Source organism: Amborella trichopoda, chromosome 7 (assembly GCF_054954075.1).
Source record: "Amborella trichopoda isolate Santa Cruz 75 chromosome 7, AtrichopodaSantaCruz75HAP2 v2.0, whole genome shotgun sequence".
NCBI classification, from domain to species: Eukaryota; Viridiplantae; Streptophyta; class Magnoliopsida; order Amborellales; family Amborellaceae; genus Amborella; species Amborella trichopoda.
In genome coordinates, this window is record NC_142342.1 from 1,299,720 (window position 1) to 1,316,083 (window position 16,364).

At 35.0% G+C, this 16,364-nt stretch overlaps 1 protein-coding gene across 7 annotated transcripts; it reads right to left on the reverse strand.

Annotated features, from left to right (window-relative positions):
• Positions 1 to 1,112: 1,112 nt before the first annotated feature.
• TPST (tyrosylprotein sulfotransferase) lies at positions 1,113 to 15,629 on the reverse strand. 7 transcript variants are annotated; one of them, XM_020668666.2, is made up of 14 exons: positions 15,067 to 15,629; positions 14,641 to 14,808; positions 14,342 to 14,445; positions 13,369 to 13,546; positions 13,145 to 13,216; positions 11,707 to 11,995; positions 10,214 to 10,357; positions 8,325 to 8,429; positions 5,987 to 6,134; positions 5,504 to 5,556; positions 5,155 to 5,223; positions 4,920 to 5,039; positions 4,248 to 4,382; positions 1,113 to 1,704 (listed from the first exon to the last, which is right to left on the reverse strand). In XM_020668666.2, exons 3-14 carry the CDS (start codon positions 14,388 to 14,390, stop codon positions 1,564 to 1,566), a joined length of 1,503 nt encoding a protein of 500 aa, XP_020524325.1. In that variant the 5' UTR covers positions 14,391 to 14,445; positions 14,641 to 14,808; positions 15,067 to 15,629; the 3' UTR covers positions 1,113 to 1,563. The 7 variants fall into 7 exon arrangements, with proteins under 7 accessions (XP_020524325.1, XP_011624271.2, XP_088728117.1 ...); XM_011625969.3 differs by having other exon boundaries at positions 14,897 to 15,628; XM_088871994.1 differs by lacking the exon at positions 1,113 to 1,704 and adding an exon at positions 3,758 to 3,910 and having other exon boundaries at positions 15,067 to 15,628.
• Between the last annotated feature and the right edge of the window lie 735 nt (positions 15,630 to 16,364).

The window sequence follows — 16,364 nt, forward strand, 5'->3', positions numbered from 1 at the left end:
CCTATCCAGATTGGCAATTCCTGATCCAATTCTGGAATAGGCCGATTTTTATCCACAAAAAGCATTCTAACAATGGACACATGTGGGTATGGAATAATTGCTGTGAAACATGCAATAATAGTCTTGCAAGCTTTTTCACTAGGGACCCAATTGGGAGGACTAAATTTCAGTAAATATGAAACTGTTTGCTTGGTTAGCTCCGATATTGATGGTTGAACTTATTGTACTAATGTATTTTATGAAGATAAATTTTTACATCTCTCCACACAAATTTTTAGAACATTATATAATAAAAGACTTGGGATGGTATAGTATAAGATCATTTATCACTGATATCTATGATACAAAAAGATCACAATATCACTCTTGAAGGTGGAATCTCACAGCTTGAGGTGTTTTACAAAGCTCGATAAATTTTCTTTTGGACTGTGTAGAGTCAATTATGTATCCTTAGCCACTTGATTTTACATCTAAGGGCAAGAAGTGGTGTAACATCCTTGTACAAAAAAATAAATGATTTTGTTACATACTTTCCATAAAAGTTTTCTCTTGGCACAAAATAGTCATAATCACCCTAGCTATTATATGTGAAATCAAGTGGTTGGAGTGTGTTATGAACTTCGGTTAAAGTTTGAGAAATTTCTCAATTGAACATTAAAAGGATACAATTCTTGTAATCCAATTTTAAAATCTAAGGGTTCTTGAAGCCTTGTACTAAAAGTGAATGGTCTTATAGCATAAAATCTATGATATCCGTGTCTAGTGTCCAATAGTTAGTTGATCTTGTTTAGACACAATGAGCCAACAACCATGTCATAGACTAGCTGCAGCTATTTTTGTCAAGCCACAATTTATCCATGGCATTATAGTTAGCTCAATCTTAGCCTTCTAACCGAAATTGCATGGCACTTAAGTCTCCAAATACATAACCATGTCTGTAGAGACACAGAAATCTCACTCTAATAGAAAACTACAACATTTCATTATTGTACAAAAAATTGATTTCATGATCTCATACTGCTTTTATTTGACTGTGTGATGTCTATTGCATGTTTAGTGTAACAGCAGAATGATAAACCAGTAGAGAGAGATTTATTTTCCAGGCACCAGAATTTCCAAAACAAACCCATCCTATTGTGATTTATTGCCCATACAACATTAAACTTCAGAAACACCAAACATGTTTGAAAGCCATTAAACAATTATAATGTATTTTTACAATATAATTGGGAACCCAACTTCAGTTCGGTTCCCACCTCTAACCAAATTAACAGAGAGGAACATTAAAAGAAGAAGAACGCAAAAGAGGAAACAACTCCAAAAATCCAAAATCAGGATAGAGGTTTTTCCTCCTCCCTATCTTCTTAGTAAATGGGCTCAATACCATTTTCCCATCTTTCTAAATTTCCCATGCAATGAAACTTCTCAAATTGTGAAGCTGGAAAATTGAAAAATCCAGCATCTGCTTTTTGAAGCCATTAAAATAATATTTTCAGGCCCTTTTGGAAGACAAACCCAGAAGTGGGTCTGTATAATTAGAGAGAAGTTGAAACCAAATTGTGATCATATTTTCAGTTTAGAAGTTCTTCTACGAGACCTAATAAGCAAGACCATGGAAATCAGCAAGAATAACAAGGCCATGGCTGCCAAAGAAACCTTCAAAAGCGGGCACTGTAGGTCGTTGTAGGTGACTTTAAGTCTTGCCTACAACAGCAAAGACAAATGAGCAGAATTACTAGAGAGAGTAAAATAGAAAAAAAAATGTATGTAAGGATGTGTAACAGAAAGAACACAGGTAAGCATGTATGTATATATGTATGTATGTATGCATGCGATCGTGATACTGTTTATGCTTATGGGTATGTAAATATTTATGTGTTTATATGTATATGCATTTATATATGCATTTCTCTATAAAAATGTATATATTTGTTTGTTAGCATGAATATATGTGTGTATATGTATGACAAATGCATGTGTAGGAAAAACATTAATAGATTATATAAGCCAATAGCTTGGGGCAACACTCGGATGATAATGATGATGATAAGCCAATGGGCTTATAGTGTAGGGCAAACCACTTTTTAAAGTAGGAGCTCATTGGACCCTATAGTTTGCATGCATGCAGATCTCATTCAAGTGATCAAAATAAAAAAAGCAAATGAATTCACATAAAAAAGGGGAAAATGACTAGGACATCTTTGCTAAAGATAGGCTGTCCATTTGGTGAACAGTGAATCTAAGCCGTTAACAACAATATACACATAGGGTGTGGTTTCAACCTTTACCTTAAACAATCCAATTAAGGCATACCTCCAAATTTTATCATAACATCTAATTTTAATGTAAAAAAATCTTAAGATTATCTGAAAATCTATATTCATATCTAATTATAAAATTTTAAGCTCCAAAAATGGTTAAAATCAAGTAGATCTATAAACATATGAAAATCTTGAAAATGGATAATGTGTTGCAAGATGCAATAGTTCTGGAACTCAAATTTATTTTTTTTTATATTCATACATTTCAATGTCGAAATGTTCAATTTGAGGGTTTTTCAACATTAGAACAACACTTTCCCATGGATTTTTGAGGCGCATCTTTAATTCTACATTTTAAGGTTGCAACCTTATATAACTTTTTCCATATATATATATATATATATATATATATATATATATATATATGAAAAAAGCTGGGGTTAGCCCACTCGCTCATATGAACATATGAGCCCAACGGCCGAGATTGAATATGGACCGATCTGACGATCACGGATGTCCGATAGTGGTTGACTTTTATTTATTTTTCTACAAATCCAAATCACTTGAAATTTAGATGTGTGCTCATTCTCATCAAGGCGCACCTAATAAAAATATAAAAAAATTTATTTGCGATAAGAAAAATAATCAAAATACCCCCCAAAAATTTTCAGGGGTATTTTGATCAATTTATTTCATGTAAAACATTTTTTTGATACTTTTCAAAGATTCACCTATTTTTTATGAACACAGGCCTAAAATTTCAAATGATTTGGATTTGTGGAAAAAAAAACAAAATTCAAATACTACTGGACATCCATGATCGTTAGATTGGCCCAGATTCAATATGAGCCGTTGAGCTCATATGTTCATATGAGCTAATAAGCTAATATATATATATATATATATATATATATATATGGGAAAAGTTTATATAGAGCCGAGGCTAACAATCAAATTTGAGCCCACCTAAAAATTTTTACTAGAAGAGGTTGTTTTGATGCCCAAATATCTTCAAATTGATCATCTCGACATCAAGATGCATGGACATGAGAAAAAAATGGATTTAAAGTTTTGGAAATAATGTATTTTGTAACACATTTTTAGACCGTCAATTTTCAAGATTTTCAAGTTTTCATAGATCTGTGGATCTACACTATTTTTTAAGCTTTAAACTTTATAAATAAATATGAAAATATATTTTAAGGCTATCACAAAGATTTCCAGTAGTGAAACAACATTTCTCGACACTATTTGAAGGTAGGCTCTAATTTGATTGTTTAAAGTCTATGCTCTATACAAACCGCACTCTCTCTCTCTCTCTCTCTCTCTATATATATATATATATATATATATATCAATGGGTCCATAAATGTTGGAGTGTGTTGACATGACTGCCCAAGGCCATTGGGTTTCAACGAGATAACTGAATGTGGCCAAATTGGGTTTTTGCGTCAATGGGTCCATAAATGTGGGAGTGTGTTTTTGAATAAAGGGAAAGCAGGTAACCATTCCATTGGATCTGTTGTATGTTTTGGCCTGATTATATTGTTTTGGTGAAGAAATTTTAGGCTCTGTTTGAGTCCTGAACTCGATTGTCACTTGATGGTGGATTCTGGAGCTCCTCAAATACTTCAGAAGTGTGTTTTTCTCTGGGAAAAGGGCCAACGAAATACTTCAGTCAATCCAAAGAACTCAGTCAACCGCAGTCAAGAGTGGAAATAGCTCAAAGGACCCTGGGTTTGATTGATCACCCAGATATATGATTGATCACCCAAACTATTATTTGGACATATATATATATATATATATATATATATATATTATTTATTTTATTTTTTTTCATGTTTGAGCTTTTTGCTTATTATTTCATCACTCAAAGTTGTGCCCCACATTTTGGCCATGGTTAAGAATATTCAAGAATTTTAGAAAAAATTACAGGTAGGCTTGGTTACAAATTTTACGTTAAGTACAAAACTAAGGACTGACCTCTTTACTCTGTGAATCAATGAGAAGTTTCTGCTGCTCTGCAAAGATGGCTTGGGCGTGCTTGTAGAGCTCAACATCAAGGCTGTTCAATGTCAATATTTGCTGGATAACATTTTCAGGTACATTACGTCGTGCCTGCATATTTTTAGGCTACTGTATAAGAAAACTTCATAAAATCAAAGACAATGTATATTGACAAATAAGTTCCAAGCGCTAATTCACATAAAATCCTAGAGAACTCAAAATTAGTTATCTGCAGGGCTTGGGATGTACTCATCATCACTGATAATTCACCATCTCAATAAAATTAATCCTGATAATCAATAATTTGTTGTTTAATATCATCCATAATAAAATTATCTGAGATAAACTTATAAGTAGTTTTACATAATAAGTTTATCTTTTCGAAAAGCTCCTTTTAGTTTACTCACAATTATTTGCTGCAAATCACTTGTTTTTATCCACAAATAGCTAAAAATTGATGAAAATTATTATAAAGAGTTGTATTAATTTCAGATAAGATGGTCCACTCCTGATAAAATTAACTATTATCCAAACAGCCCCTTAAATAACCACCAAAAACCCATGTTTTATGTTCATCAAAAACTGACACGAACCAACAAAATTTGGTCAGAAGAACATCAAAAAAAATTCTATCTTCATAAGACTTACCTCTTTTGAAAACTTTGCAGGTGAGATTCTCTTCAGAGAAGAGGCACGGCGAACTGCTTGTGATTTTCGTAAACTAGAAATACAGACTTCATATGCTTCCATCAATTGGGCAACTGTTATCTGTTTAAACCAAAGGTAGCTACCCTTTAGCGATTGTAGCAATCAAATAACAAAGAGTTATCTTAATAAATCAGCTTAATAAGAGACAAGACATGCCAAATTCTTTTGGCCTTACATTTTCATTAGTGGCATCAACATTTTCAACATTGGGAACTTCACCATTCTTCTGGTCATCGGTGGCACTCTGTTTGGGGAAAAGACCATAAATAGTATCTAAAAAAAGGATATCATATATATATATATATATATATATATATATATATATATAGAGAGAGAGAGAGAGAGAGAGAGGCGGGGGGCGGGTAGGAGAGGTTCATAATTCCAGCTTACCTGCAGATTATATCTATGTGTGTGTGTATATATCGATGGAGAGAGAGAGAGAGAGAGAGAGAGAGAGAGAGAGAGAAAGAGATAGAGAACCGCCTGGGGAAGGGGGCGGGGAGAGGACCATAATTCCAGCTTACCTGCAGATTATTTAAATCTTCAGTCTCATGATCTTGCAATGAAGATAATGGTCCTGCTCATATGCCAGATATACATAAGGTTCACAACTTGACTTCTTTGAGTGTTATTTATTAAAACACAGATTTAGAGTTGCTTCCGCTCCAAAATCAGGAACAAATGGGCAAGCTAAAAAATGTGATCAACTTAGCAGTACTATTAAAATCAACAAATACCAGATTTATAAATCAAACAAAAGTGTGTTATAATCCAAAACGCTATATAGAAAAGTATAGCCCATTGGAGTCAACACTGCCTAAAAAAATGATGGTGTTGTAGAGGGAATAGACCCACCATTGAGGTCATGTCCTATTCTGGTTGGCCCCACCCTCTAATCACCATCCATAATCTCGTTGGACGATAATGACCCCAATCAAGGAAAGGGCTATGGTTTTCAGTAGACCGTCGGACTATAACACATTTTCCCATCCAGAAAAGTCATTTACCTGTTACATTATCAGCTAGTTGCTTTTGTTGATTGGCTAACTCTTGTAACTGAGAAAGGATTTGTGCTCCAACCACATCAGCAAACATTGTTGCAGATTCTTTGTGATTTTCGGTAAGCCCTACATATAACATCTGATCCAATCTCTTCTGTAATATTCAAGAACTCATGAGTGGCTGTGCTATTGGAAAATGAATAATTATAAACTATAATCCAACAGTCTAGGAGCTCTTCAAAAAAAAAAAAATATTAATCCAATGGACTAAGGAAAAATACAATCCACTGGGCCATCCCATCCATGGAAATATGGACGGTGATCACAGGAGTGGACCCCACCAGAATGGGACATGACCCAAAAATATAACATACTATAAAATCCAATGGACTACTGAAAAATGTAATCCACTAGGACAACCATGAAATGATAGATGGGAATGGAGCAAGTGGTTTGGTCCAATCTCTCTCCTTTACTATGCATTATTTTACTAGATATTGATGATGATGACCTAATGGACAAGAATTTCTATATATATAGATTATACTCATACATATGAGTATTTCCTTAATGGACTCAACTTTTTTTGGACACTCGTATACCCTGGTTTTGTAATACAAAATTTTTGGGTTAGGGTATTTTTCATCATTAGGAGTGATAGAATCGATATTTCTATAAGGAACAAGTGGCATTTATTAGTGGTTTAGAAGCAATCATTGCTCAATGTGGGTGATGTCATCCTCCACTATAGTTAATAAATAATTTTCTTTCTATCAAGAATTTCAACTGTAGCCCTGATTAATTACCTAAAATACCCCTAGGCAAAAAAAGTTACTACATAGTGGAGTAAGGGTATCGAGTGTCCAAAAATGTTGGGTACAATAAAGAAATACTCATGTGCATGAGTACCCTAACAAAATTCATATCTATATATATATATATATATATATATATATATATATATATATATATATATATATATATATTTATGAAAATACTATGCAACGCCTATAGGCGAAAATGAACAGTGATTTCGCCTACCCCCATCACCGTCGAAAGTCATCGCGCGGTCACAATTGTCCAATAGTGTTTCATTTTTTATTTTATTTTTACAAATCGGAATTACTTGAAATTTGAAGCTTGTATTCATAAAAAATAGGGGAATCTTCGAAAGAAAATTTAAAAAATATTTTACATAAAAAAAATTGACCAAAATACCCCCAAAATGTTTCAGGGGTATTTTGATCAATTTTATTTCTCGGATAATTCTTTTTATATTTTTATTAAATGCACCTCAGTAAGATATACATACCCTCTATATTTCAGGTCATTTCGATTTGTAAAAAAAAATAAAAAATAAAACACTACCGGACAATCGTAACCTCGAGATGAAATTTGGACGGTGATGAGGGTAGGCGAAATCACTATTCATTTTCGCCTATAGGCATTGGAAAGACTTTTCCATATATATATATATATAGAAATGACCCTCCCCGACCCATATGTGTAGGATCCCAAAGGATCACCATTAAATTTGGGACGGATCTCTAAAAAAGTTAAATCCCGCACCCATGTGATAACTTTTCTAGAGATTCGTGCTAAATTTAATGGTGATCCTTTGAGATCCAAACCATCTCAAAAAATCAATGACATGGTTAAACCAACCGATGAAGTGGTTACATTAAAAAGAACATTCATTCAAGTACCTCCTCAACTGCTTTGTTAAAAAATACCCAAAATGCCTCTTTTCAAAATATGAAAATCCTAAACAAGCAGCAGTATTTTGGTAACTTTACTCAAATGGCCTATGCCAAATGATAATACCTTTGCCCTTTTAAGTTTCCAAACCTGAACATGCCTTTTATTAAAATCTCTTCCAGGTTTGGAACCCTGAACAATCAAGAGTATTTACATCATTTTGCTCAAGCGGCCAAACCAAATGACAAAACTATCCCCACTTGTTTTGGTTCTCAAATCCAGAAGACACATTTTTTTCATTAGAAACCTTGTTTCAAGTTTCAAATCCGGAACAAGGGGCCATTTTGATAATTTTCCTCAATTGTATTATGGGGAGAAATTACCAAAGGTCTAAAATAGCCCTACTTGTTTAGGATCCCTAACATTGAATATGGGCATTTTGAGAATTTTTTAGCAAAATACTTTGGTAACAAACGTAATTTTCACCACACCTTTTGAGGTAGTTTAACCATTATAATGATATTTCCCTCTAGAATATTTCTCCCGTTGGGTTGCTTTCTTGGGCAGGTGCATATATTACACTTTCTCAATACATAAAGGACAATGAGCACCTATTGATCATTACAATTTTTCTCTGTTTACTTACTTTAGCAACTTCAAGTACATACTGGCCCAGTTCTGAATGCTTTCTTACACAATGACGGACTTTATGTGATTCCTCGATACAAGAATTATTTGTTAAGCCTGCCACCTGTTAATATTTTATGAGAAAATATAGTAAAAAACACAAAGAAACCATAGAAATCAGAAAATACCAGTTAGAAACGAGTTCAATCCCAAGTGTTTTGAATCCCTGAATTTGAGTTGGAGGTTTCATAAATGAAGAAAATTGGAGCAAAAGAAAACGATTTTATCATGTAATAGTTAAGCCATGATTTCAAAAGACCAGTATTCAAATTATAGACTACAAACTCATTGCTTCATTTTTCTTTAACTTCCTTAGCTATTCAATGGAGTTAATGGCCTATACACTCAGTTAGCATCAACACTTAAATGTCTAAAATAATAATATGACCAATCAAGAATAATCACCCACATCAACTATGAACATTATGAGCCATTACTTTCCTTACATAACAACTTCATATGCATTTTAGTTACTTAGCTAAAATAAAAAAGCCATGCAAAAATAGAAGCTCTAAATCATATCTGACAATCATAGACCAAAACATTTTAGTAAAGGGAAAAAAAAAATTATAGTAAAGGAAGGGCCGAAACAAGACTAAATAAACACTCTCAGTCTTCAAAACAATTGTCAATCATTTGGACACAAAACAATAGCCTACTCAATGTCCATCTGTACTAAATAAAAGACACTAAGATTGCTAGAATAAATATACAGGGATCTTCAAATCTTCTCCACACAGGATGAACTCTCTCATCCTTAAAATGTTTGGACATCAAATATCCCAACCCTCTAGTGCATAACATTAATTAAGGGGAGAACTTGATAATAACACAAGGATATGATAAAGCTTTTAGTTATTTTCATGCTTGGCCCCAAACACGAATTGCAACAAAAGGTGGAAGTAATCACTTTCCAGTTTTCTTTGGATCTGGATACCAGAAAACAATAGCACTGAAAATTAGTCATTTTGGACTAAATTTACTAATTTTGCCACATTGTTTTATCAGCTCATTCCAGCACTCCAACCAGAAAAAGCAACTTGGGATAGATCCATGTTTTACCTTCCCTTCCACAATGGTAAAGAATGGGATCTTTTAGACCCTGGACTGCCCAAAAAACAATAGTATTCCAATCTTGGGACGTACTTAATTCGATAATTTTAAGACTTGTTTACAATTATACCCAATTGATCACAAAAATGCTTCAAAAATAAGCTAGTTATATTTTTTAAAATCTTCATTAACCACCTTTGTCTTTTTTTTCAAACTTCTACTTCAACTCATGGAAAACAGAAAATATTAAATTATCTGGTCACCTTTCCAATATACATTGGATTCAACAGCAAAATTGTTTGTAGTTTGGACCAATTTTGATAGCATTGGTTCAAAGCACCATGAAACTTTGATTGTGAGGTGGAATTGTCATGCCAGTAGGAGAATGAGGTAAACCAAATGTTGATCTCAAAATGATTACCTAATATGTTGTCAAGAAGATGCACAACCAGATTTTCCAAATTTAAGAATCAAGAATCTATTTCAAGTTATTACATAGCTAAAAAAACATACAAAACCAAGAATCTGTGCCACTCGAAGATAAATTCATGTAATTGATAGACATGCACTAAAAAAGAGGTCATGTTTCAAAACTATATGCTTGCACTAACTTAAGTATCTAAAACAAAATGTCAAATGATATTATGAAGCAAAAAAAAGTAAAACAGTCATCAATGGTAAAATATTCCATGAGAAAGTTCAACTAGCTCACTTTATTATCCACTGCATTACACAAGCATTTCCTTTGCATTTACATCATAAACCAAGACACTTGCAATTTTACTTTTTCATTACCTGAAAAGTGGCTCCATTGTGAATGATATCGTGAGCTAAAGGTTCATTGATAAATACATGCAAGGGCATCATGATGTCTCTCATGTTGTATGTATCTGCAATTTCTCTAAGCTCCATAGCTCTGCCTCCTTTCCTTGTATCTCTCTGTTTGATACACGAGACATAACAACAATGAATGCAGGCCTAAGATATAAAGAAAAGTTTAGCATACACAAATTGTGTGTTATACCATCCAAAACTGGGCAGCCACCATCAGACCTCATCAATGGATGGTGGAGATGAACCGTAGGTCCATTCGACACATGATGGCAGACATTTGATGGAACTGCTATTACAGATGTTGGATGCTCATCTGTGAATGGTATAACACAGTCTCTGTATGGTATACTTTCCCAAAATTGAGAAAGAAAATAGAAACACATTTTCATAATAAAATTCGTATGTCCTAGCACTTAAAGTGCCGCATGAGCATGTGAATGCTAAATGAAAATTGAATTGCTTGAATTTAAGAACACCAAAACCAAATTGAAAACACCAGAGAAGTACATTAGCTAGATATTGAGAGAGGAACCATGACTGCGAACTATTTAATGCCTATCTTTCTTATTGCCATGAAGAAAAAAAAGAAAAATAGTTAATGGAAGAGGTCTTAAGAGCTTCTTTTGCAGCCATAAATGGGGGATTGTCTTCATTAAAAGAATTCAAGTGAATAATTGGATAATTAGAACATCAGCTCACCATCAATACAGAGATAACATTCCCCAAGTTTCTTTAGAGCATTAACTGCATCATTGGCCTCCTTATGGACATGATTAATAAATATGCTAATAAAACATATATCTCAACAAAACCAATCCACCTCCACTACATTTGCTAAATATAACAATTACCCCTCCATCAGCAATATCACCTACTCAAGTGATCAATGCCCTATTCCACTCATTCCTGATGCCCCATACAATAGCCAGAAGACATAAAAAAACAAGGCAAGTCCCAGTCATAGAAGGGCCACTGACTCATCTGCTGACTTATGAAGAAGGAAATAGTGTCCCATTTGTTGGATATGACTATGATCACTCATCATGATCTATCATTCATTTTAGACATAAGAATTTCAGTCCTGCTGCTCCTCGCTATTTAAGTTCCATTAGAAAACTAAAACCTCACTTCAAAGGAAATGCTCCTCATGCAAAATCACTGAAAATAAAAACACCTTGGGAGTGATTTATTATACATAATGTAAACATGGAGCTCAAGTAGGGGAAGCACAACATACATACCAAGTATAGTTCATCTAGTGTAGGCTTGTCTCCAATGCTCATCCTCGATGATGGATGGCGGAGAAGAGCCTATCTATACTCTCTACAAACTGTATGAATAGTGTGTACTATACACTTTCTCATTAAAGGATCACATAAAGCACTAACCTTGAAGATGTATAAGATAAAGTCAAAAACAAAACAAAGAATGAAAGAAAGTTTATAAAAATGTACCCGAGCAAATAGCTCCTCCCTCATCCATGGAACTAGATACTTCCATGGCCATATATCTAATGTACTCACTCCCCTTGACTTAGGCTTTAAGCGCCGGGTCATCTGAGTAGCTGAAGATAGATTTGGATGAACAAGAAATCGAGCTGCAACTTCCACAGAAAATTCATAGGTGCTAAAGACTCGGTCAACTGGACTTCTTAGTATGGTCACCACTGATGTCCTCTCCTTGGGAAGTTTTGACATCATACTATAATCATCGTGAGTAACCATCAACCTGCAGTTGGGTTTGCTGAAAAAGAAGCAATTTAGAAAAATAGCTATATGGGAAGTTCACATAACAATAACTTCTTTTGGTTACTTCAGTGAGAACAGACTTTGAACCACATCAGGGAATTAATTAAAATATTGTTAAGCATTAGCCTATCTATATAAAAAAAGTTGTTAGTAATAAGTCCAGGATGCTTTAATACAGATGTTAATATAGATGTGAAGAACAACATAACTCTCTCTCACTCTCAAAGAAAGGACATAAATACATGAAGGACATGGTTTGGCATTCCACATTTCTAATCTTCTTGACAAAGCGATGAGTTCCACAGCGTTCAAGGCATCATGTTTACAGTCATTACAATTGCATCCAAATATATTTACTATAATATGCTACATATTACGATATGATTGATTCAGGATTCATATTTTAAAAAGGCCATACTATACAATATTGTGATAAACAAAAAAAATGCCAATGCATTTGTTTGTATTTAATTGATGTTGCATACCAGACGTGATCCATCAATCAAATGATGAGTCCCAGTGAGTGCTAGGAGTTCGAGCATCAAATGCAGTACTACGGAGCAAACTTGTAGCCTACACTGAATGTACTATGTTGTATAGTATGAATGGAACTGCTATAATATGTGCCCTCCCTCTCAGGGTGTGAACATACATATTAGTTGTAGTCAAAGCATCAATTTACTGGATGGATATTTTTTGAGAATGGCCTGGGGCCTTGGCGGTAGTATTGCCCAGCTTCATGGTGAGGTCTCGGACTCCATTCTCACCAAAGGATAGGGACCCAAATCCCCACTGACATTCCCCTTTTTTAAGTACCCAAAAACAAAACATAGAAATAAGTATATGCGTGTAATAGGAAGAAGAAAGATAAATCCAAAACTGAACCCCTATTAACACTGCCAATAAAACTAGTGAAAACAGGAAAGCAAACAAAATTCATGGAATACTAAGATACAACCTAAAAAAAAAGATAAAAAGACTTTGATTTCAAATAGACATTGGTTACCATCTGTTAGCAATTTTGATCCATAAAATGGATTCATGATTAGTAATGTAACAACCAAGACCCAAAGGGAGAGTCTCATCACAAAATAATGCAAAAATCCTCTATAGATACAAACAGCTTAAAGAGAAAATTTTTTACCTTGGATCAAACCTTAGCTTGTCATATGAACGGGGGCATTCCTGACTGCTAGTGTACAGTTTCCTCAAGAAGCTGCATAAACAAGAATACCCTCAAAACATTTTGGCAAATTATAAGACCATAAAATTGAGGTGTGTGAGAGAGAGAGAGAGAGAGGATGCTTTACTTAAAAGAAAACAACTACGTCTTAGATTTCTTCGAGCACAGAAAACCATAGTACTTGCCAGTGAAAATATGTGCGTCCTCCAGTCCTCGGTATGTGGAGAAAGAATAGCAAATCCTGCAACTTCAGTTTATCCTCTTTGTTTTTAGCATCAAGCGAGGAAGCAGCCCAGTTCTTGACCATGGTATTACAGATATCAAAATCATCCTCGATACAAGATACAGTTGTCGATGCAAATGCTGAAAGGGTTCATAAATTGCTTCTTTCAGTGCCAATTCTAAAATGATAACACTCAGGATCACAAATCTAAATCTATAAAGACCAAGAAAAAAGAAACAAAGCAGTGGCAGTGCTTTTGACTTGGATTAAAACCAACCAGCACAAATGATTTATAGGAGCACCACATTGTCACTATGAAGGCATCTTAGACATTTTGGAGATTGCAAAAACTCAAAAGTATTTTTTAGTTCTTGGTCATTGTAACTTCCCAAGTGTAATACACATAAAACAGAAAAAGCCAAGCTCTCATATGCATAGAAGCAATCAGGATTTTCATTCATAATCAACCAATGCAATTAGCTTGAAACATAAAAAAATATGAGAAAACAAAATAACAGCAAATAGAAAGCAAAAAATCAGTCTTTTATCTATTAATCATTTACTTCAGTACCCCAGTTACAACTTGTTTTAGACGCCCTGGCTTTTACTCTTGAGTTACATGACAGCATAAAGAACAAATAGCACAACCCAAAAAGATTAAACTGGAGAGGGAAACAATTGAATCTCTATTTATACACATAAGAAATACCACTTCTAACAATTGAGCAAAACAAAAAGAAATGTTGAGCACTAGAAAAGACTGAAATTGGAAAACACTGATCTTTAAATGAAAAATGTCAGAACCCAATTGAAATTCTGCATCAGACATTGCGTAAAAGACTCGAAAGAAATAAAATGTCTAGGTCCATGAAAAATTTGCCAAAATGCCAGTTCAAATCTAGAGGAAACAAAGAATAGCCCTCTTCAATACTTACCAATCACCATTATCACTGCTAAGGCCTCAGATTTAAAGAGAGAAACCATGATTCCACACCCCGGAAGAACAAGAACCAGAAACTACAATATCAACTTCATATACCTAAACAAAAAACCAGCAAAAAAAAAGAAAAACCCATCAAAATCAAGAGAAAGAAATGGCATTAATCGATTTAGAAGAACAGGAACTGACAAGCAACATAGGAAACTAACACAGAAAACACATTTGACTCCAAGGCCAATAATTAAGCCATTAAAGGACATAATTTAAAATCATTTTTATCTTTCTCTTTCATACCTGGCTCAGGTCACGAGATCTATTGAAGTTTGAGCATTGAAGGAGGATGTTGGTTATTTAGGGAGCATATACCCATCGAAATTCGAAGTATATGGGACTTAACCAGACAACCCCACAACCTCAAAAGGGACCACAAAGTTACAGAACTGCGGTTTTCCTCATAGCCACCTAGAGAGAGAGACAGAGAACATGATTCTTAGAATGAATCCAAAGTGAAAGAGAGAGAAGTTATGAGTGAAAAAATCAAGTTCCCCACATGTTCCTTTACGTTGGAGGAGGTAACAGACAAACCCACGATTTCCAAAGGGACCACCTCTAGAGAGAAGGCCAAGAGCCTCGGTTTTTATGAGGCCCCGTCAGAGAGAGAAAGCGGGAAATACCCTTTAGAGAGAGAAAGACCAAGCTCTAGAGAAACAATGGGAATACCTTTTAGAGAGAGAGAGAGGCAACAAGGTCTGGAAAGATACTGCATAAATGAGAATGCACTCTAGAGATAGAAAGAAGGCGCCAAAGCTCTTGACGAGAGACTGAGAAATACGACTGGAGAGAGAAAGAAGCCCCCAGATTCACAGTGGGGAATATCCTTCAGAGAGAGAATCGAGGCGCGAAGCTCTAGAGAGAGAAAATCAAATACCCTTTAGAGACAGAAAGTACCGAATACTTTTAGAGGGATAAACAGGGCGCCAGACCCTAGAGAGAAAATGTGCTAGAGAGAGAAGCGCCAAACTTAGAGAGAGAGAGAGAATAATTCTAGAGAGAGAGGCGCCAAACTTAGAGAGAGAGAATAATTCTAGAGAGAGAGGCACCAAACTTAGAGAGAGAATAATTCTAGAGAGAGAGACGCCAAACTTAGAGAGAGAGAATAATTCTAGAGAGAGAGGCGCCGAACGTAGAGAGAGAAAATAGGAGAGCATGCTTCGCGCGTATGTCCCAAACTTCGCGCTGAAGCGGATCAAAACGGTCGATGTGTTTTCCTCCGTTTTCTAATGGAAAGTACAAAGTCAAGTGTGTATTTCTAGAGGGAGGGAGAGTATATTTTTAGAGAGAGAATTCCCTATTTGCCCTGGGATTTACTTGGAGGGGTCGGTATTTTGGGTATTTTTAGAGAGAGAAGGTGACAAACTTGATGTGTTTTTGTAGAGAGAGAGAGCTTTCCCCATTTGCACTTGGTTTTGGGTTGGACGGGTAATTTGGGTATTTTAGGAAAGATCAGAGAGTTGCCCTTCCCCATCGTATCGGGGAATGATAAGGCGGTTGTTGAGTATTCTTGGAGAGAGAGAAATACGTAATTTCTCATTGGTTTTGAGTTGGTCATTGGGTCTTCTAGAGAGAGAGAGAGGGACCGGTTTGGCTTGGTGCAGTAAGATTTTGGAACTTGGATCATTGAGTATTTTAGGAGAGAGAGAGTTCCAAAAGGAGGCATGTACTGAGAAAATATAAGTTGGGTTGTTGAAGTATTTTAGAGAGAGAGAGAGAGCTGCCAATGTGCCCCTCACTCTCCCTCTCTCTCTCTGAATGCTCTCTCTCTCTCTCTCTACATTGGAAAGGGTGTTGGAGTGTCTATAATCTCAATGTCAATAATCCATTATGGTCTCTTTGTGGGGTTATGGAGAATGGCAAGAGAGATAATGCCATAACTTGTGATCTTTAAGTAATTTAAGAGAGAAGGAATTGCTCCTGTGAGCTAGGTGGATTTGGAGAATTTTTGACAGAAGTAAAAAGTC